Source organism: Diadema setosum, chromosome 2 (assembly GCF_964275005.1).
Source record: "Diadema setosum chromosome 2, eeDiaSeto1, whole genome shotgun sequence".
NCBI classification, from domain to species: Eukaryota; Metazoa; Echinodermata; class Echinoidea; order Diadematoida; family Diadematidae; genus Diadema; species Diadema setosum.
The window spans coordinates 46,251,645-46,274,939 of NC_092686.1; the positions used below are offsets into that span (position 1 = coordinate 46,251,645).

At 38.7% G+C, this 23,295-nt stretch overlaps 1 protein-coding gene across 1 annotated transcript in view; it reads right to left on the reverse strand.

Moving 5' to 3' along the window:
• LOC140246059 (DNA-directed RNA polymerase I subunit RPA34-like) overlaps window positions 1-23,295 on the reverse strand; it is a 56,988-nt gene that overhangs the window by 9,908 nt on the left and 23,785 nt on the right. Inside the window, exons 6-7 of the mRNA XM_072325504.1 lie at window positions 19,580-19,717; window positions 18,813-19,081 (exon numbers count right to left, since the gene is read on the reverse strand). Of these exons, the coding sequence (XP_072181605.1) occupies window positions 18,813-19,081; window positions 19,580-19,717 (407 nt within the window). The remainder of the gene's footprint in view (window positions 1-18,812; window positions 19,082-19,579; window positions 19,718-23,295) is intronic.

Here is a 23,295-nt window from a genome sequence, read left to right on the forward strand (position 1 = left end):
AATATCTATGAAATGTGAGCTAGGGACAAAAACAACCAGTGTACAAATCCGAGTCCGTATAATTGATGTTAAATATTGTTAAGTACACAAAATGTAAACAATAGTTATAATATAAATACTTCCAGACTAAACGTCTACAGTTATGGTTAATTGAGAAAAATACTGATATCTCTTTATACTTTAGGCTTTGTTGTGAAAATTGTATATGATAGGATGTTTTGTGATACAACAGACCTACACATATGCATCAAATGAGATATCTGGAACATTTTTAAAATCACTGCTCCCAAAGGTAAACTGGACCTTTAAGAAGGAACAATTCAAGTGGAAATAAAAAGAGAAACATTTGCAACATGAAGCCTTTGCAAATTGGAGTGAACAGCCTTTTTTGCAGCACACAAATTTCATGAATTGATCAAGCACTAGGTCTAACTGTTACAGCAAGTAGCACAAGTCAACTTACTTGCAGTGTCTAGCACTGTACTGTCATTCAATGCATTGTGCAGATAAAATCTTTCATGTGCATTTTACTTTGGTGAATCTTAGTTCCTTCGAAAATTCGCATAAGTTTCATGCACGTGAAAATTTCTGGTTTTACAGCACCTATTTCTAAAATGATATTTATCTACAACATAATGCACTACTGTCATCCCCCCCCCCCACACACACACACACACACACTCACACATGCAGGTGTATAGCAACAAATATAATATAAGAACATCCAATATTACATAAATTTCAGCTCTTCAGGGAGAGTATTTGTGAAAAGAAAAAAGAAAAGACAGATGTAGCTTCATTATGGCTTAAATCTCACAGTATGAAATGGGATTAAACTGTATCACTGGTACAATGTGATTAACCCTTTGTGAGATATGTTCGCATGCAGGACTTAATTGATGGCATGCCAACAAGTTCACATATTTTGCTCAAATGCACAAATCCACCCAAACCAAGAAATAAATCGCCAAATGCTACAGTGCAATGAAAGCTTTACTCGTGATACAATTCTTCTCACATGTTTATAGTAGCTTGTATTGTGTGGTGATTGAATGTCAAGTGGTGTTTTCGAGTAAATTTCAAATTTTTGTCACTGCTTTGTGTGCAAAAGTCATGCCTGTACCATTATATACATTGTACCTACTGGTCATTTGAAGGAAAAGAACAATCATACATTTGCCATGAAAATCACATCACAGGAAAGCTTGGAATTTTCCCTACAATTTTGTTCACTGCATGTCCAGCATAACAAAAATTAATATTAAAAAAATTATTACATGTGAGGCTTACACCATGGTGCATAAAGACTTCATACTTACGAGGTTTTGAAAAAACACATGAAGTCAGGAATAATAAAGTAAGTCAGGCTTGAAAAGGTTAGTTTGAATTGGCCACGAGGTAGATTGACTCATATACCTTCAAAATTGCTGATATAGTCTCATCTTTTGACTTATTTGTAGCATTCCTTTTGCTGGTTTTTGTTCCAAACTGCTTTATCATTCATCATCCTTCAAAACAGTCTGGAAAAATAATTTTGAAAACAGTTAGTTTTTTCATTTAACGACCTGATGAATACAGTACTACACACAATATTCCTACAGCACAAAAGCAAAAAAATAAAAAATAAAATAAAATAATAATAATAAATAAAAAATAAATAAAATCATTGTCTCGTAGGCTAATAAAAACACCTGTTATACTGTTAACAATTCATCAAACCCTTGTCATGTTTCTTTGCAATGCTATGTCACTCTGGGGAGCAGAGCAGGTCTACACTACCTGGAGAGACCCAATTTTCCACTGGACTACCTGACCAGACAGAAAAATGGCTGTGACGACAAACACACCGGCCACATGCTCCTAGCTTCATTGTATCAGCCGAGCTAGTAGAGCTTTATGTTTGTTACCTCTGAGGTGATGAAACACTGTGGCCTTGCACTAACGAAGAATTGCCTCATTAATTTGCTCTATGTGTTCGCTCCTTGTAAAACGTCATGCGTCACTCTCTAAAGCAGCAGTGATTCCGTCTCCATCGATAGGTGGATAATTGGTATCCAGGAGGGATGGGGTATAACCAGACAGCAAAGGTGACTTGGCAAACTTCACAGAAGATCATAAAACAAAACAGTAAATCTTTCTGAAATTAATCCAACAAATTGTATTCACAACATCAGCTGTTGATTCAAATCACCAAATGGCAGTCAAAGACAATAATGAACTGACAATCGATTTGAATCATGATTTTATACTTACTCCCGTTATGCACAAATCAATCAAACGTTCCCTTGGTGCATTAGTTTTGTTTAATTTTAATGCCGGTGACATGCACATATTTATTATGATTTTTATGCACAGTCAACAGGTCAAAGTTTCAATAAATCATGAGGTATTTTGATTTTAGTTGTAAAAAGACAAAGATGATGATAATGAAGAAGCTGATGAAGGAGAAAACAACAAAAACAGCAAAGAAGAAAAAGTATAGGAGGAATTTAGAATAGAAAGAAAAACAATATGAAGAAAAAAAGAAAAATGAAAAAGAAGTAAGGAGAAAAAGTGCAAAAATGAAGACAGAGAAGGAGAAGAGAAAGAAAAATTAGAAGATAATGGTGAACAGTATAAAAAAAGAGGAAATACAAGATGTTGATTTGGGCACCAAAGGCTCAACTGCCAAAGAAGGCTTTCCTCCCCCCCTCCCCCCTCCCCCCACCTTGACAGTGCCTGCTGCCTAGCAGGTTTTCCCAAGGAGTGATCAAGTCTCCCTGAAAAGCAGGACTCCTGACGTGTGTGACACATCCCAGCACCCTGGATCCAAGGGTCCGAAATTGTGATTACCAGTCACTCATCATACAGCGAGCGGCAAGGAATGAACCAACATGCACGAAAGCGTCACCTCAATGTGCACTAGCTGAGAAGGTAACAAGAAGTGATTATGTGACGGCCAACACTGATTATGTCTGGGAGTGAGTTACAAGAGTATGTAAAACATATCCTGTGAGTATAGAGGGTGCTTAAAGGCATAATTTACCATTTGCAGATGAAACAAAAACCCAGCATTAGTCCTTTAAAATAGTTATAAAATGTGAGTTGGGATAGAAACAACCACTGTAAAAATTTGAATCTGTACAATCAATGTTAAGTATTGTTAAATGCACAAAATGTGAACGATAGTTATAATAAGAATGTTTCCAGACTAAACCGTCTACAGTTATGGTTTATTGAGAAAAGTACTGATATCGCCTTATATTTTAGGCTTTATTGCAAAAATGTTATATGGTAGGATGTTTTGTGATCCAACAAATCTACACATATGCATCAAATGTGATATCTTGAAATTTTTTTAAATCTCTGCTCCCAAAGGTAAACAAGACCTTTAAGATCCCATTAACCCATTGAGGACGAGTCCCGAGTATATTCAGGCGAGTGTCTATGGGAAATGTGTGTTGTAGCAAAATTAGCCCGTCCTCAACAGGTTAAAAAAAAAAAAAAAAAAAAAAAAAATGAGCTGAACATAAGCCCCAATAAGTGAAGCTGGTCCAAGTGAAGCTATTCTATCTGATGCATACTTTATGCACTGGGTGTGTTTTGAGACCTCTAAACCATTCCCCAAGAAACCTTTAATTCTCAAAGATCATCGGATCTAGGAGTTTAGCTCAGCCATACATTCATTACAAATGGTTTAGCTCATGTGCATTTCAAACTCAAGTCTAGTTCAAGACAGAAATTCTGAGCTAAAAAGCACTAAATATCTTTTTCTCATTTTTGCCAGCATTTTCATCACATAAAGCCCAGTGAGGCCAAGATAAGGACTGATTAAGGGTAATGGGCAAAATGATGGGGGTAAAGAGTCCAATGTTAAGGACACCTGTTTTAAGCGAGTGGGACAGGAAGAGGACTGGGGGTGGGGAAGAGACACACACTGAGGACTGGGTGAACTTGATGGCGACGCTGACGTCCCAATTGTCAACAGCCACAGGAAGCTTGTGTGTGAGGTCCTTCGCATCATGAGGTAAAAATGGGAAAACCATGAACCCAGTGAATGTCACAAAACATTCTGCCCTCAAGGTGAAGGTTTCCATCATGAATAAATGGCTGACCTGCACTTTTGTCCATGAATGATAACATCCGCCTTTACCTCACCTCTTCAGCAAAATATCAAACCATTCACTAAGTTTTGCACCTCTGTCGCCAACTGGCCACCAAACACAAAGACTCTTTCCTTTTTAGTCTAGATGTCTTATTTTCTCTCATTTTTCCTTGTTTGGCCAAGCATAAAATGATTCATTCACTGTCATGAATTCCTAACAAATAATCACTGCTGCCTCATTCAGCAACTTGCCAAACTTTCGTTTGTTTTCCATGCTGTTCTACTCTCAGACTTACTTTGTTCTTTATCAGTCTCTAAAGAGTCTCTCTCTGAATGATTAACAGACATGATCTTGAGTGAGACTATATCCACAGTTGTGTTTCCAGTGTGAAGTTAATATGCTCTTAAAGTCAATATCTTGAAACATTTTAACTGGTGACAGCTCTCTTTACTAGCAAGAATTTCATATCTGTACAAAGATTACATAAAAATCACAATTCTGATGAAAACCAAACATAAAAACATAAAATGCAATGATACACATTTGGCCACGGGAGAGTTTTGGCTTACACAGTTTGGAGGGAGTGTATAGCAAGTCATACACTGACTCAATAATTTTTTCAACGTGTTGTTGCGTTTTTGTCATATTTATTCTGAAGTATGTAAAATGTGATTTCCCCCCCCCCCCAAAAAAAAAAGTAGAACATGTGATGATGTGTACATCTTCATAGAAAATGAACAGTTTTGTGTGAGATATACTGTCTCTTACCATCCTCTCTCTTCCTTCCCTTCACCCACTCTTCTCTCAATTTATCTTTCTATCTATCTATCTATCTTTCTATAACTCTCGTGCTTTATTCAGTTCGCCGCAGAGGACCTGTTCACTGCTGTCATCTAACATGGGTTCATATCCTCCCTGAGTCACAGGTTTTTCCTGCGGAGGAAAACACCTGCGCAGACGGAACCCCCCTCTCGTCGTCAGCGTGTTTACGACCGGGGCTTGGCATACAGGAAAGGAAGTTTGTTTGTCAGCACACTAGCAGGAAACAATACGAGTTATCTGGCTACCTCAGTACAAATAGCGTCTACTTTGGCTGCGATTCTTACTTGTTTCTATTCATTCATGAATCATGCAGTGCTCATTCATAGAAGGAAAAAATATTCACATTCTTGAACCAACACTATGTACATTCTAAGTAACACTCAGATTTCCATCCCTCCCCAAAGAAAAAACAAACAAACAAACAAACAAACAAATAAACAAACTAACTAACTAACTAACTAACAAATGCACTAAAAGAAAAATATATCAGTCTGGCCAGAATTTAGATACAATCAATACCACAGTCCAGCAAACTTGTGACACTGTGATCACAAGATATATTGAGAAACATACCCGGTAACTGAGAGCATCTCCTTGACTTGGATGCCATGGTGACGGTACCAAGGGACCAATCATACTCTCTCTTCTCATAATTGCAAATGACAAACTTATCAACAGGTTCTTAATTCAGTATGTACTGTGACAGAATGTGAAAGATTTTGAACAGAATGTGTCAGCACAGCACAGAGACTGGCAATGGCAAAGATAGAGGTCGTCTTAGGTCAAAGTTGGATAGGAGTGGGGTAACTAAGACCCCGTTTACAGTGTAGGGCTGGGCCGAGCCCAGGCCGAACCCTGGCTTAGCGCAGCCTCAATTGTGGTACTCGGCCCTGCCGAGCCCTGGCCGAGCGCAGCCTAAATTGCGGTACTCGGCCCCGCAATTCTGTTCGTTTACAGTGGAGGGCTCGGCCCAAGCTTTTAATTCAAACCTTTCAATATTTTGTGTGTGCTCTGCTTGTAAACAAATGATTATCTGGGAGAACACCGGTCACAATTTGGCCCAGTTTGTGTTTACAGTGAGAAAAGCAGGCTGAGCCCAGGCTGAGCCCGGGCTGAGACTACCTCCAGAGCTTGGCCAAATGCGCGGCCGTTTTGGGTACCGCATTTGGCCTTTTGAGCGTTTACAGTGAAAGGAAGGCCAGGCTCAGCCCGGCCTTTTCACTCACTGTAAACAGGGTCTTACTCCCCTAAAATAATGGAGAAAGAAACAAGAAAATATATCAATGATGCTGAAGAAAATACAGTCTAATGGCATGGCATTGTACCATCTTCCTTTAAAGTAGGTATAATCTCCTTGTCATCTCATTGTCTTGGGGACTAGATGGCGACCAGGATGTGACTCAAGTCTCACTGGTCAAAGAGTGGTCGTGGAGACATCTCCACCCTTCTCCTGGAGACTAGTTTTTGTTGTTGTTTTATAGAAAGAAAGAAGAGAGAGAAAAATGGGGCCCTATACAAATAATTTGCCCCAGACAGCACTTAACATAAAACAGACATTATAGATCTTAGAAAAAGATAAACAAGATTATTAAATATATATGTATGTACCAAGTCTCCACGAGGGAGCTCATATTATCTCCACAAAGGAGCTCATTAAGTCTCCACGGGGGAGCTCATATTGTCTCCACAAAGGAGCTAATTAGGTCTCCACGGGGGAGCTCATATGATATTTATGAATACCTCAAATTCTTTAGTTAAGCAAACTCAAACTAGTCTGGAGACTAGTCTGGTCTCCAGATATGAGAGAGAATCAAGGAGTCACAAGAAAGTGTTCAGTTTTATGGAGATTTTTTTCCAGTCTCCAGCTGGTCTCAGAGTTGTCGTTTAATACAACGACATTAGTTGTTGTTTAATACAACGACATTAGTTGGATCATATTTTCACTCTGCAGTCCCTATATGATATTCAATATAAAAAAGTATCAACTTTTTTGACATAGAATGTATATTCTTTTGAAAATGAAACCACAGAGGAGGTTCTGTACACCCTGAGAAATGATGGATATCTCACTTTTTCACATCTCAGAGGCATTTTAACTCATATATACCCAACTAAGAATTCAATATTCACACAGGCATAATAAATTTCCCACGGCAGTGAGCTTGGCTGCGTGTTGAGTGGTGCATGGATAAAGTTTTTGTCATATCAAGGTTACACAGGAATTTTGGCAATCAAAAGGAATCAATCAGCCATAACAAATCTTTCCCAAATATAGCATGCCAGATGCAGAGAGTGACAGTTATGTTTGTTGGAGTTACAAATTATCAAAATCAATTACAAAAACCAACAACCCATGAATGAGGTAAAGCTACACCTCTTGATTTCAGGACACTTAGGGTGTGTGACTCACAGGTGGGATACCACAATAGTTACGTTCAGACGGGAGCCCTTAACCTCGAAGTTAGGAAACTTCGAGGTTAGAGCTTGTAGTTAGGGACCGTGAAGACGCACTCATAGTTAGCAAACCTCAAGGTTTGCTTGATGTTTCGAGCCATAAGAAATCTTATGGTTAGCGCTCTAACCACGAGCCGCGGGGGGTCCCCACTCGTAGTTACGCACCGTGTGGACACAAAAAACAACGAACTCGAAGTTAAGAGTGACCCCGCCGTGAACCCCAGCCCCCATAATTTCCCTCTGCTTCCGGGTCAACCTCCCAAACGCACCGTACCCAGCACAGTATCTAGCAGCAGTAATGTCATTGGTGGCGGAAAGCTACAGCTAAGCACGTCATGCTGTACGACCATCTCTCAAGCTAGTCTGTTCTTATAAATATGTCAAAATTCAAAAGTTGCATAGGCCTACCTGAAGTTTGCAAGCCAATCTTCATCACTCCATTCCTCCATAACAATGGTGTTCCACCAATGTAGACTCTTGGGGAAAACCCACCACCTTCGCGGTTGTCTCTCTTGCGCAATTGCTATGTTCCTGAAATGGCGTTGGTATCGCTCCCTTCTATCAGCTTCTTCTGACAGGTATCGTTTTTGTTTCAGTGACCTCACGATCACTGGGACAAGAAAATCGGACAAATCCACCGATGATTCGCATTCGAGGGCTAGCGGAATCACCGCCCGTTTTGCCGGCTCCATTTTCCTTCACTTTCAGATTTGAATTTTCCCGGTCGATGGCGCGCCCGTTCCCGCGCGCCCCTCGTAATCTCGTATTGGGGTCACCGCGAAACTTTCGGTTTTGTGGTTTTAACATCGAGCGAGACCCACTCGTAGTTTCGGGGGGCAGAAGCGTAACCTCGAAGTTTTGTAATCTCGAGGTTACGATTCGTCGTGTGGACACACGTCGTAATTAGGGGGCAAAAGCTAAACCTCGAAGTTTCCTAACTTCGAGGTTAAGAACTCCCGTCTGAACGTAACTAATGTAATGTGTGAAGCCTTTATATCACATTTATAAATCTGTCATATTGTAGCCTCATCTTTTCTCACAAAGTACAGGCAATGCTCTTTAGCAGGAATAAAAATGCCCCACGAAATATCTTTGAGGCAATACATGCATTATATCTGATAACAAACAAAAACTTTATTGATAGCCTGACATGGTCACAATATACAACTTGCATAAACTGACGGAAAAGGATAGGAAATCAAATTTGATATATTAAAGGCATAATATACCATTTGCAGATGAAACAAAAACCCAGCATTAGTGCTTTAAAATAGTTCTGAAATGTGAGTTAGGGATAGAAACAACCACTGTAAAAATTTAAATCAGTAAAATCAATGCTAAATATTGTTAAATATACAAAATGTGAACAATACTTACAATAAAAATGTTTCTAGACTAAACCGTCTACAGTTACGGTTTATTGAGGAAAAATACAGATATCTCCTTATATTTTAGGCTTTATCGCAAACATTTTATATGATAAAATGTTTTGTGGTACAACAGACCTACACATATGCATTAAATGTCCTATCTTCAATGAAATAAAAAAAAAAATCACTGTTCCCAAAGGTAAACAGGACCTTTAATATGATACTCATAGACCATACTGCACAATTACATATACTTACTGGCTTTGTACCAATTGCTCCCACAGGGCAAAGTAAAACAAATGTGTGTGTGTGGTTTTTTTTGTGTGTGTGTGTGTGTTGTTTTTTTGTTTTTTTGTTTTTTTTTTGGTTTTTGGGTTTTGTTTTTTGTTTTTTTGTTTTTGTTTTTGTTTTTTGTTTTTTTGGGGGGGGGGGTGTTTGTTTGTTTTTTTTACAAAATGAATCCAGCTCACAAGTACAGTATCAAGTGTAGTATAGCATATAGCACATAGCATACATGTTGTGCAGTGTTGGATCTTGAGTTAGAGGGGTTAATCAGGTCAAGTGAAGGTATGTATCATGCTATCTGCTGGCAACACTGACCTTGATATGGTAACTAATCTGACATGATATGAATAACCCTGCGAGAGTTAATCTCTGAAGGATATGAAGTGATACTAATTTATCACGTCTTTGTTGAATGGATATCGTTTGCACAGCATTTTGGTTTGTACAATGCCCTTGATTTTTTAAGTCGACTCCAATGTTATGAAAGCTGGAAAACATATACTGACAACATCACTCATCTTGCCCATTACAACAAACAATGAAAGGAATATAACATGTTGGTTGTAGAGACATGGTATGTATATGTAAATTCAAATAATGCAGGGAAATGTTTAAGCACACAATCTCTCTGTTTCAAATTTTCCTCAAGTTCTGCTACTGGGCTAAGTGCAAGATAACATGCACATTAAGTATGGGACATGTCAGGTTTTCATGGTCTGAAAAACAACTGGTGTAAATGACCTTTGATTCGTATCAGGGCAATTACCCCCGAGCAAGGACAATTACCCCCGGCTAATTACTGGTTAGTGATAAGGTTAGAGTAAAGATTAGGGTTAGGTTTAGGGTCAGAATTTGGGCTAGGGTTAGGATAAGGATCATGACTAGGATTAGGGTTAGAGTCAGGGGAAGGGTCTGGGATAATTGCCCTGGACCCCTTTGATTATATACTGAACTTCATCATGTTGATTGATATCTAGGAGAAGAATAATCATATAAAAAATGGCAACAAAGTACCTTTACAATTTATACTTCAGAAGAGAAAATATGTGCTGTAATGTATGGGACCGGAAAAAAAAATTGTGTGTGTGTGTTTGTTTTTTTCAAAAAAATAGCAAAATTGCAACTGAGTTCAATGCAATGTTTAGTAAGGTAGGAAACATGCTTCTGAAATAAATTTTGATAAGAGACACTGTGACTATCCTCAGTTGAAAAGTTTGAAGCAGGCAAAATCTAAATTTGTTTTTGAGGATATCCCTGTTGAATCTCCTTTAAAGGAACATAGTACTAGTAATCTTAAATTGTACTAAGGCTGTAGGTCTTGATGATTTGCATCTCAGATTATCAACTAGATATATCGCTACGGCGACTGATATGCCTCCGCCATAATGCATGGTTCTCCTAATAGGTCTATAGTACAATGTCTTGACAATGTGTGATGACAGTTTCACACAATTGGCAAAATATTAAAATGACAGGTTTGCCACAAATGTGCTGAATGTCCACTTTCCTAGAACTAGGTTCAATTGGATGAATGATTAAAAATGTCAGAGTGCAGGTATTTGGGGAACTGATGATTTTTACTTGACTTTTGACCCTTTTATAAGTTTATGCATTGAGTAATTTTTAAGGTATTGAGAAAAAGTATAATTTCAGTATCAAATGGGAAAATAGCATTATCTAAACCTGGCCTTTGAACTTTGACCTCACAGTTCCAAAGAGAATCACTGTTAGGTTGAACATGCATAAATATGTAAGTTTCATGATGATACCTTGAGTTACTTTTGAGATATGGAGGAAAAAGTACAATTCAACACTTTCACTTGACCTTTGACCTTTTGGCAAGAGACTTCCCACAGTATATATATCGGGTAATACATGCATACATCAAGTTTCAAAAAAAAAAAACCTTCAGGCATTGCATAACCATAAGGAAAGTAGTGATATTTTGATGAGTTGACCTTGACCTTTGACCCCCTGACCTTTGAACCATGACCCTCACCTTCCCTAGATAATCACTGCCCATTGGAACAAGCATATATACTAAGTTCCATGAAGATACCTTGAACCATTTGCGAGATATGGAGAAAAACATGAATTTTCAACCTTTTTTTTCACAAAATAACCTGTGACCTTTGACCTTCGACCCCGTGACCCTAAAATCCAAACAAAGTATTATCCCCCCAGGATATACCCTCATACCAAGTTTGATGTAAAACCACCACACGGTTCTTGAGATATCGACAAAAACAAAATGGGACGGACATACGGACGGACGGACGGACGGACGACCCGAAAACATAATGCCTCCGGCCACTTCGTTGGCGGAGGCATAAAAAAAAATTGGTCACGAAGCAAGGCCAGCGTCGCACACACAAACAGACCCTGTAAAATTTACTTTTTCATGTATAAAGACGGAACAAGCGAGGGCACCATCACCAAAAACAATAGGCGTCTTCGTTTTACCATAACACACCTTCATGCCAAATTTGAAGATGATCTAAGAAGAACTGCAGCCAGTAAAGTGCTCACAAGAAAATCTCTGCGGCGGACGCGGCGCAACGAGGCCAAATCCATAGTATCCTCCGAACTCTGTTCAGGGGATACAATGAGTGGATGACCTATATGTCAACACTCAGCATACTTTCACACCCCATGATAGCATACTATGCAAATGATATGCAAATGAGTCCATTATATTATGCCCATTGCATATGGATATGAAAGATTGAAAATGCTGAAAAATGTGAAATACATACACTTTGTATGACTACGTTCCTCTTTAACTGGAACATTTTTTCTGTGTGTACAGCTATAATTGTCATCTACAGAAACATTCAAATCCAAACTTCAAAACGCTACCTATTCCTCTCACAATGAGGACTATAATTGCAGCCTATAATGTTCGGAACAATTGTATTCTTTATCTGGTATGTGTTTGTTGTTGTTTGCCATTTTCTTCTCTGTTGTCATGTTTGAACATGTGTTATATCTATCTTTTCATTTATGAAGCGCCATGAGCACTAAAAAGCGGACCTGTGCACTATACAAGTAGCCACTATTATCATTATTATTATCATTGCTACTTCTACTACTATTACTACTACTACTACTACTACTACTACTACTACTACTACTACTACTACTATTAATAATAATAATAATAATAATAATAATAATAATAATAATAATAATAATACTAATTGAACTCTGCAATACATCTTGTAAAACTATGTCTGCTGATTCTTTAACTCCTTTACATGTATCAGTGTTTTTTGTGAGTGAATATATGCTACTGCCATACATTGTACAGTACATGTGTGAATAATGTGCACAGCTATTAATATTTACCAGGTACCATATTTTTTCCTTTCATTGATTTCACATTTTTCACAGAGGAAGACATTCAAAACTACAGAAGCACCCTGAGAGCACAGACCTCCGCCAAGCATGCAGCTCATTTCCACCACTGATCTTGTTCTTCCATAGAAGTGATTTCCACCCATACATACTTATAGCATTGTGTGCTGAAAGTCGCCCAATTTCCCAATATAGAAACCTTTGTTACGTCATAAACCCTCAGCTGCACGGCGCGCCTCGCCCTGGCAGAAACTAGAGCACGCACTAGTGCGCGCATGCAAACCTCAAATACGCGCAGCCTGAACTCCCAAGTTCATTGACCCTACCTGCCAAAATATCAAAAATCCTTCATAAATTCCTCCAAAATTCTCAGATCACTACCAAAATTTGATCATCTGTTACTTGTATCAATCTAAACCTTTCCTGCAAGTTTCATCCAAATTCGTTACCTACTTTTTGAGTTATTTTGCACACAGACAAACTAACTAACTAACTAACAAACAAACAAACAAACAAACAAACCAATGGTAACGAAAACATAACCTTCCCCCTGGGCGGAGGTAATAACACAGTAACAGCAGATTTGTGACAGAAAAAATCTACTTTATCTGCAGATTATCCTATCATTGTTTTGATAGCAGAAATTCTAAAGAATTTGATAGGGTTGGGGTTTTAGGTGGTATGGAATTGTTAAATGGTATTGTTAAATTCAAGTATCAGAATGGCTAATCACTTTCGACATCCAGCTGAATCCCTGCTTGGCAAACTGCTTGGCACACTCTCTTATTGCCACAAACTAGCATTAGACTAACATGAAAACATATGAGTGGGACTGTAAGGACAGCAGCAATTCTGCTTAACCCACCACCTAGGCTTCAGTTTCTGTACCCGTTCACATGGGTGAACCAACATTTAAGAATTTTTAGCTGGCAGAAATGTATCAATACATTGCTTTGAAAGTGATTGCTATACAGAATCAGAGCGTATGTGAGTTTTGTCCTGGCAGCTCATATTACAGGATATAACAGTAGTTGTTAAATTCATGTTCATGGAATACAGCATTGAACACAGAAATGTACACATGCACGTTACATGCTGATCAGGAGTTGATATTTTCACATGTTGTTAGATTTGCGAATAGTACCCAGATCGGAGAATTCCCACAAGTAACCCCAGGAAAACAGGTACGGTATGAAGTCTCATTAATAGAGATTGTCTTTGATGCATTTGAGGTAACAAAAAATGATGTCAAGTATCAAAACTAAATGCAATCGTAAAATTTGCTTTGCGTTTGCTCTGTGTTGTGGGCTGCTCAGGTGCAGCCCTGTCGCGATTTATACAGCGACTGGGCTGTGTATAGTTAGTGTACAGTGTATTTACATAATATGCACAGCCCTGTACAGTGTATTTACATAATATGTGTATGCACAGGCCTGTCACATCATTATCACAGCAAGTCATGACTGGTACTCTTAGTATTCTCAGTCTGGTGGCCCCTGGCTGGGCCCCCTGCCTTGGACCAGCACTTAGGCTCCTGGCCTCGGCCCGGCCTTGGACCCCGTGAGCCCCGTGAGCCCCTGGGCCACCTGGACCCCGTGAGCCCCTGGGCCCCTGGGCCACCTGGGCCCCCTGGGCCACTGGGCCTGGGCCCACTTGGGCTCTGGGCCCCTGGTTCCGGGCTAAGGCCCGTGGCCTTGGGTCCGGCCTTAGGCCCCGCCTATGGCCCGGCTGTACTTTGTACATGGTCTATGAGAAATCAGGCTTGTCTGTAACTGTATAATTACAAATAATTACAAATAATCACAAATGATCAACGGGTCCATACCACATATAGGACTATATGAATATATTCATATATGAATATATGATTACATGAATATGTATGTGAATATATATATATTATTATATATGAATATATGAATATATGATTATATGAATATGTATGTGAATATATATTATTATATATGAATATATGAATGTGATCTGGCATTCTGTTACGGTGTCAGATCTGCGGTCATTCATATACATGTATAAATGGCATACATTCATGTGTACAGTATGCTACTTGATTGAACCAGCCAATGGAGAAAGATCACACCATTGAACAATACTTGAAAGACATGTACAGTTCAATGACTCAATGCTTGTTATTATGAACTCTGTAGAGGTATGCAGCCCTCTTCAGATGGAAAACATACGGTTGGCTATCAAACAGAGCTTGCAAAACCATCAACAATTTATTGAGTTGGATTTGTGTGTGTGTGTGTGTGTGTGTGTGTGTGTGTATGTGTGTGTGTGATAGAGCTATTTGGCTTGTTTCCTTTGCATGCATCATCACAAATTCCCGAAGTCTGAATAAAGTGAAACCAAGACCTTCATATAGATGTGCTGCATTGTAAGGTGCTGGATCAGAGCACTACCATAAGATTGACACCATGGCAGGAATTGTGCTAACAGTGTACTATCCTTCCTGTGCATTTATGTGAAAGTGTACCAATACCCTGAAAATCACATTTTAAACTAGAAATGTCGCTATGGCGACTGATGCCTCCGCCATAATGCATGATTCTCCCAATAGGTGTATAGTACGATGTCTTCACAATGTGTGATGACAGTTTCACATAACTGGCAAAATACTGATATGACAGGTTTGTCAGAAATGTATTGAATGTTCTCTTTCCTCAAACTGGGTTTGCTATAATTGTCTAAGAGTGCAGGTACACATATTTGGGGAATTGAGGATTTTACTTGACTTCTGACCGACCCTGTTATAAGTTTATGCATTCAGTACTTTTCAAGGTATGAAGAAAGAGTGTAATTACAGTACAAAATAGATTTTTTTTTTTCATTTAAACCTGACCTTTGATCCTTACCCTTTGACCTCTGACCTTCTGGCTGGAAATTTCCCGGAGAATCTCCATTAGGTAATGCAACATGTATATATTAAATTTTAAAACTAATAATGCAAGCATTGAATATAGACACTAGTATATGAGGGAAACAGTAAAATTTTGAGGAGTCGACCTTGACCTTTGACCCCTGACTACATACTGACCCATGACCCCTAAATTCCCTAGATAATCCCTGCCAGTCAGTACATGCATATGTACCAAGTTCTATGAAGATACATTAAACCATTTGCGAGAAAAGTGAAATTGCAACATTTTCACCTAACCTTTGACCTTTTGACCTTTGACCTTATGACATGAAACTCTCTCTGGAGAATTTTTACGCAGTAGTACATGTCTACACTAAGTTTCAATAAAATACCTTCTGGCATTGCATAGATATGGGGGAAATAGCAACATTTTTAGCATTTGACCTTGACCTTTTGACCTTTTACCTCTTGCCAATGTCACTAAAATCTCCTCAACTAATTGCCCCATCATACATCATCCTTGGACCAAGTTTGGTGAAAGCTACTTCATCCAGTTTTGAGTTATCATGTAAACAGATAAATTTTAGGATTTGACCTTGATCTTTGACCTTTGACCTCTGTCCGATTTCACTAAAAAAAACTAACATGTAATTGTCGCATCATACATCATCCTCAGACAAAGTTTGGTGAAATTTGCTCTATCCAGTCTTGAGTTATCGCGTAAACGGATACAATTTCATGATTTGACCTTGACCTTTGGCCGATTTCACCCAAAATCTAATCAAGTAATTGCCCCATCATACTTTATACTTGGACCAAGTTTGGTAAAATTCCAGTCAATATTTCTCAAGTTATCGCGTAAACGAATGCGGACGGACGGACGGGCGTACGAACGTACGGACATACGTACGGACGGACGGACAACCCGAAAACATAATGCCTCCGGCACCACTTCGTGGCGAAGGCATAAAAAGCAGTGTTCCCTTGATAGCCACGCTCTCAACTCACATCTTCAATCACTCAATTAAATCTGGCCACTTTCCTTTGGACTTTAAACGTGCTAACGTTGTTCCTGTTCCAAAAAGTAAATCCTGCAATGGCATGAACATTGTCTGCCAATACCACTTTTATCAGTGGTTTCAAAAGTGTTTGAAAAAGCGATTCATTCATAGCTAATTTGCATAATACAAATTACAATGAAACTTCAACTCATAAACTTAAAATGATACCAAACATGTCAATATTTAGCAATTTAGATGAAATTTTGCCTTCTCAGGTGACCTTATCTAGGACTTGCTCTACAATATGGCTTAAAACTGTGGGAGTAGCTCTCTCCATTTGTAAGATTTAAATAAACAATGATTACCATTACAACACTCCGTCTCATAAACAAGCAAATCAATGATGTTTCCCTCATGTAAACCTCAAGGCTTTCATGAATACCACACATCACCACAATTACTTTAGAATTATTTTCTTTCTATCAAAACAGGGGCCCTGCTGACATGGGCAAAAGTGTATTGTACTTTGGATACAATAAGAAAAATAACATGCAGGTATCCTAATAGACATCCTTTGGTCAGCTTGTGAGCCCAAATTCTTTTTACAACCACTTAAAAGTAGTGGGAGTGTAGTCTGTTCCAAAATGGGTAGAACTGACTGAAAACCATGGCAGTAGTTCACTTCACAACGTTGTGGGAAGACTGGCTGACCACAAGTGTCAACTTTTTTTTTTTTTTTCTTTGGAAAGGAAATGAAAATATCTTCCCACTGTGCCTGCGTATTTTCAGGGCAAAATACCCACTCTGCAAAACATGGGTCGAGCAGTTCAAGTAAGAAACATACTCAGGCAAGTAACAGATTATGACTGACCTAGCTCAGACAGCACCAGAATGCGTCTCAATGTTTAATTCAGCAATCAAAGAGAGTTAAAGGCTATTCTTTGTTCTCTTGCTGCTAAACCTTTGGGTGGATTGAACTTCAACTCAATTTACAGATTTGACATTCTAGATGTCATCCTTTGCCAAAATCATGGAGAAACTCCACGGCCTGCAAAAGAAAGTTATTTATTCCAGCCATACGCAAAAAAAAAAAAAAAAACCTACGGACATGGTGGAAGGTACGTGATGCCGGTAGACTTGAAAAAGGCTGGCCAAAAACTTTGCTTGAATTTATTACTACCAGATTGAAACAACATCTTAAGACAGGAAATCAAGAGTTCAGACTGTTGTGCATATCACTCTGCAAGTCTACTCTTTATCAAAAGCTTCGGTAGATGCTTCTGATTTGATGCAGTGATTCATTTGAGGGAAGAATGCACCCACCAAGGAAATCAATTGGGCATGAGTGGAGGAAAACAAGAACATCACATCACTGACAATATCTGAGTGAAACCAGACAGAATTCAGAAAGTTATTCCCAGTAGAGTATTTGTGAGTCAGTAGAGTATTTGTGACACAGCTCAGATGGTAAATGAAATCATCTCCATGGACAAATGACTAGAACATGTTTTGCTATATCCTTGTTCTTTTTATGTCTGACATGCCATCAGTTTTTCATTAACTTGACAAACTTAATTCATCTGCCTACAAGTACAATACTGTAAAAGTGGATAGTTTTGCACGTTTTTAATTCTGCGGAATCAAGACATTAACTACTGCAACATATGGCAAGCAAAAATATTCATGTGCTTTTATTTTCGCACTAATTTCTGGTTGCGCGAAATGCGGGAAAATTTCACCATTGCGAAAATTTCCACTTTTACAGTAGATCAAAGATGTTGTGTGCTCAGATAAACTCGAAAACATGGGAGGATAATTCTTTATTACCACCTGAATAATCATGGATTGGTCTTGTTTTTCACGAAGTAAGGGAGAATTACAACTTTAGCAGTTTTGACTGACCTGCTCAATAAAGGCAAAATGGAAAACATAATTGCTTGAGCCAGGTATACACAAAATGATTAACAGGGACAATAACCAAAGGAATACAAAGTACATTAAATAGACATTCAGAAACATCATATGAATGCAAGTCATACTTTTTCTCCCCCCTCTTGTTTTTCAAAATTAACAAATACCTGCCCTTCAAATAAAAAGAAAGTAAAGCATATGATTTGAAAAATTTGCCAAACATGTTACATCTTCACTACAGCCATTAACAGGTTCTGCTGCTAAGTGGCTACTATTCTAAATACTTGCAGATGTTGGGGTGTTCATAGAGCTCCATTTCATTCTGTGCTGTATGACCAGATCTCAGAGTTGCTTGAAAAGTTCACTTGTAACCTACAATAGTACACATATCAAATCACAGATAATATCACAGATAAATGCTTCCTATCTTTGATAGGCGCATGAACAATTTCCTCTCCAATCTTCTTGAATAACATAAACTCACGTTTTGCCACATTTGGGCAATAATCACACTTGGGTCACTGACATTTCCTCTGGTCCATCTCTAATGCAGGGTTTAGTTCAGATAAAACCACATCCGCCACTGCCTCTTTCAAGAACACTATCTTCGCCTAATCGCACTTGACCAGTAAAATTGGGATCTACTCACGTTGCGCAGTTCGTGTTTCCTCTTCAGCTTGCCGGACATCTTCCTGCTTGGCGAGTTTTGGTCGGGGCTATACGGCATTCCCTCCTCCGCTGAAAGTCGCTCACTGCTTGGTGTTGGTTCTGATACATTGTCAACCTCGCAGACACCACTGGTGCGGAGATCTTTTGAAGTCTTCTGTCTATGGCCGCCCTTTTTGGAGACTTTGATGGACTGGGAAGACACTGTCTGAGAGTCATCAAGTTCGTCTCCACTTGCTTTGCATGGCTCCTCTGAAGTGCATTATAGGCAGACAAAGCATATGGAACAAAAAGACTGAATTCACTAGCGTATCATTTTCAAAAAAAAAAAAATGAAACCCAAGCAACAAAATGAAGACATAAAACATCTAGAAAAAAAAAAAGGTTTAGATAGATTGACAAAAGATGTTTTGTCCAATGACAACGTGTCATTTGTTTTGGGATCTTTTCAATGACAAGTCATCAAATGTAAGCATCAAACACAGAGAAGCAGTAACCAGGTGTAAAATCAGCACAATATTCACCGTGTTACTACCATTCTGTTTCTATATATATTATGTTCTCAGAAAAAAATACAATTCACTTCTTTTGAGCCACTCTTTTAACAGATGTTGCTCGCAGGAAAACATAAAAACACTTTGAAAAAAAGGTATACTATCAACTATAGTGTTTGAAGATGTTATGCTTCTGTATTTTGAATTCTTAAAGAACACAAAACTGTTGTTTTAACACTTTGGAACAAATCCTCACCCCATCCAAAGGGCCTGAAGCGTTGTCTCAACCCCCTTGGCATCTCTGGTGCCTTGGAAGCCTCAATATCTGGAGCTCCATCGGAGGGCGGGAGGGTTGGAGTCTCCATGATTGTGACTTGACCTCTGAATGCAGGAGCTGTTTTCAAGAGATACATAAAGAAGGGAAAAGTGGAACTGAGTCTTAAACAAAATTGAACTTAAAAAAAGAAAAGGCAATAACTTCAGACATGAATCACACATTTATTCAGAAGTCAAGTATTAATCACCATTTTTCCTCTGTCAAGCAAATGACTACTAATCTAGGAAATTGATTTAGATAATTTTTATTATTTCAGAAGTATCATTCAGTTGATGGAATTTTTTGCTTTATAATGTGCTTTAGACTGATACAACATATTTACGCATACATGGTACAAAAACAATGTATGTGATCATTCTTTGTATTGCATCATCGCACTGGGTGCTTTATATGCCCTTTAAGTGGTTGAGGATCGAAGTACCCCAGAAAAAAAAAAAAAAACCAAAAAACAACAACTCTGTATTTCATCAGTTTTTGAATTGAACTGACAAAATATTTCCTCTTCATCTGACCAAGTGTTGTGAATCTGGCAAATTCTACCACATTCCATGGTCTTAGCTAGAAAGAGGTCCTGAATTTGCTGCAAAGATTAAATGAACAACAAGAATTTAATCAGAACCCTCCTGGCCAAAAGTATGCTTAATCAATATATCATTACGCATGTGTTTAAATTGATTCATCCCCAGACTACAGACACTTTATGTAACACCCTGTGGTCACTTGAGTAATACTTGATGTAGCTGTTAAATGACTCATGGTCCACACAATCCAGCATTGCTTACCAAAAGCACACTTATCAAAACAAACATTTGGTCATTATCTCAACAAATCCCACTGCATGTATGGCCCACACTCATCCTTATCATTGGTGTCTTCCTTTCAACTATTTTGAGGCACTCTGATTGAGACTATTTGGTGATTCCTTGCTATGACACATATTGTGTCTATCTCAGCAAAGCTCAGCCCTAAAAGTTAGGTTTATTTGTTTCCTTGCAGAATTGGTATTTCAACAAGTACTAGCTGATTCTGGATCCAATAATGTCATCACAGTGAGGCAAAACAGGCCAAAATATGAATTATTAGCATTTTACATAATTTGAATCTAGCATAGACTGGATATCACAGATATCAACAGATACTACAAATACAGTCAAATCTGCTCTAGCAACCACCTGTCTGTAACAAGCACCTGCCCATACATAGCAAATAAATTAGAATGTCCTGCAGAGAAAATGTGTCCTTAAGAACCTCTGTATAGTGACCACCTGCCTAACATGGCCAGCAACCAGATTTGGTTCCTGCTGGATGACTCATAATAAGTGCACATTTGTCCTCCAACCTCCAGTTAAAACTCCACAGGAGATGTTTGGGAGGTCTACTTATCCAAGATCTAAGATCCAGTGGCAAACTACAGTAAAGCAACTAGTCTACTATAGCTTCGATGGTTGTGACATTTTCAATATGCCCCTGAAACTTGTCTACTGCAAAGGTAACCGCAGATGATATGAAGTGATAGGTTGCTATCACAAGTGACTTTGTATCCATATCCATATATCTGATCCGTATCCACATCTATATCATACCCACACGATTATATAGTATTGTGGTGTACATGCTATCACTATACAAAGATGAAAATGTCTACAACATTGGCTACCACATCAACCTATCTACAATGACCACCTGTCTTAAAGACCACATTCTGTATTTCCCTTGAGCAGTCATTGTAGACAGGGTTGACTGTATCTATTTGTGAAAGTTCATGAAAGAATGCATTTACAGCAGACATGATGATTTCCAAGATGGCAAAACACACAAACACACTCACAAAACCAACCAAACAAACAAGAAACAACAACAAAATAAAGGACGGAGGAAGTTCCACAATCTGAGCAACATTTCTTTAGAAAGCTGTTATGACAGTAACTTTTGCTGCAATAGCAAGTGTCATGGTAATGAAAAGAATCCTGCTTCCTGCCTAGTAGTTGCTACAAGAAGTTGCTATTCTAGTAGAAATTGTTATCCTAACATTGTTTTACGACAAAATGAGACCCAGGTGTTCTTTGAAAAATATGAAGATTGTCAGAGGTTGGTATTGGATTTTGGAGACACCACACAATGACCAATGACCAATACAAAAGATACAATTGATTCAACACTCACTTAACCTGTTGAGGATGAGTGCCAAGTATACTCAGGCAAGTGTCTTCACTTTGTCAACATTACAATCTCATTCCTGAATCCCTGGATTACATACATGCAGCTCTGATTTCATTTAACCCTTAATGTGTCCAGGTACTTCGCAGAACTTGCCAAGTTTTCTCAGTAGCATGAAGTAATCCATCCAAACCTTGGCCTAGTTGTAGACTAAACAAACCCATCAGCTGCAGCATATTGTACTTCAGAACAACAGGGTGGCCATGGTGACACAATATGGATTTGGTGCCTGGTAATCTCTTATTTATTAACAATTAGTTTTAAGATATCTGTGCCAATCAGCAAAGAACGGACTCCAGCGTGCATGCCAACTGGTGAAGAAAGCACAGTAAGGGGTTAATGACAAAATACAATGAATATCATAGCAATCCTGTACCACCGCAGGGTTGATATAAGGTGGCTTTACGCAGCAGCCGAAAGTCTCGCTTTTTGGAGTCGCAGTTTGAATCGCGACCCAAAAACCATTTTTTTTTTTTTTTCATGAGTGTGGACACAATAGTCGCAACTATTAGTAAGCCTCAAATCATGAACCGCACATCAGTAAACGTGCGACGTTTCTCAAATAGTCACGCTTTTTGCCGAATTGTCATGATCATTAGCGGTACGAAGTGTGTGTGCACGTTGTGCGAAATCGCAGCGGTTTTTTATACATCACACTGCAATGCATAAGACAGCTACTTCCAGAGTATAGAGTCGCAGTACATGTACAAGGTATGTAGCAAGTCGCGTCAAAATCAGGTCAAATGACACAACTGTTTGGCTTCCGTCAAACTGGTGTGATTTGTGTCGCGCCTTTTCTTCGCGAAATGGTGCAATTTTTTCTCTCTCCAGGACACATGTGAACCAGAGCACAAAAAAGCACAATTTGAATCGCAATTTGAATCACGCTTTTTTAGTGTGTGTGAATGCGCCTACAAATTCATGGCTGGGACCAGGCACTTGGCCTTCTATTCATTCCTGGTCCAGACAGAATGGTGCTTGAACCAATGCCAGTCCAAGGGTTGTCCTTCCTCCCAGATAAACACAGACAAGGTCAATATAATGTGTGACCCAAATAATCTCTATCCTCATAACACTGCATATTCTATATTGTAAAACCACTAACATTTGTGGCATGAAACTTTCATGAATTTGAGCTGACAGACTTTTTCATGGCATGAAACTTTCGCAAATCACCACTGGCATTCACTTGGGAATCTTGGCTCACGAGATTCGCAAAAGTGTAAAGCATGCGAAAATTTATGATTTTACAGTACCAGTACCTGAGTACACAAAACACAAATGGAGATGTATACATTTATGTTCCTCACTCTAAAGATGGCCTGAAAAACAAAATATGTGACTGCCCAGCTCAAAACCAACAAAACGTTGCAGATTAGGATTCTCTGTAATAGAGCAAAATATGTCATTTGGGCTGA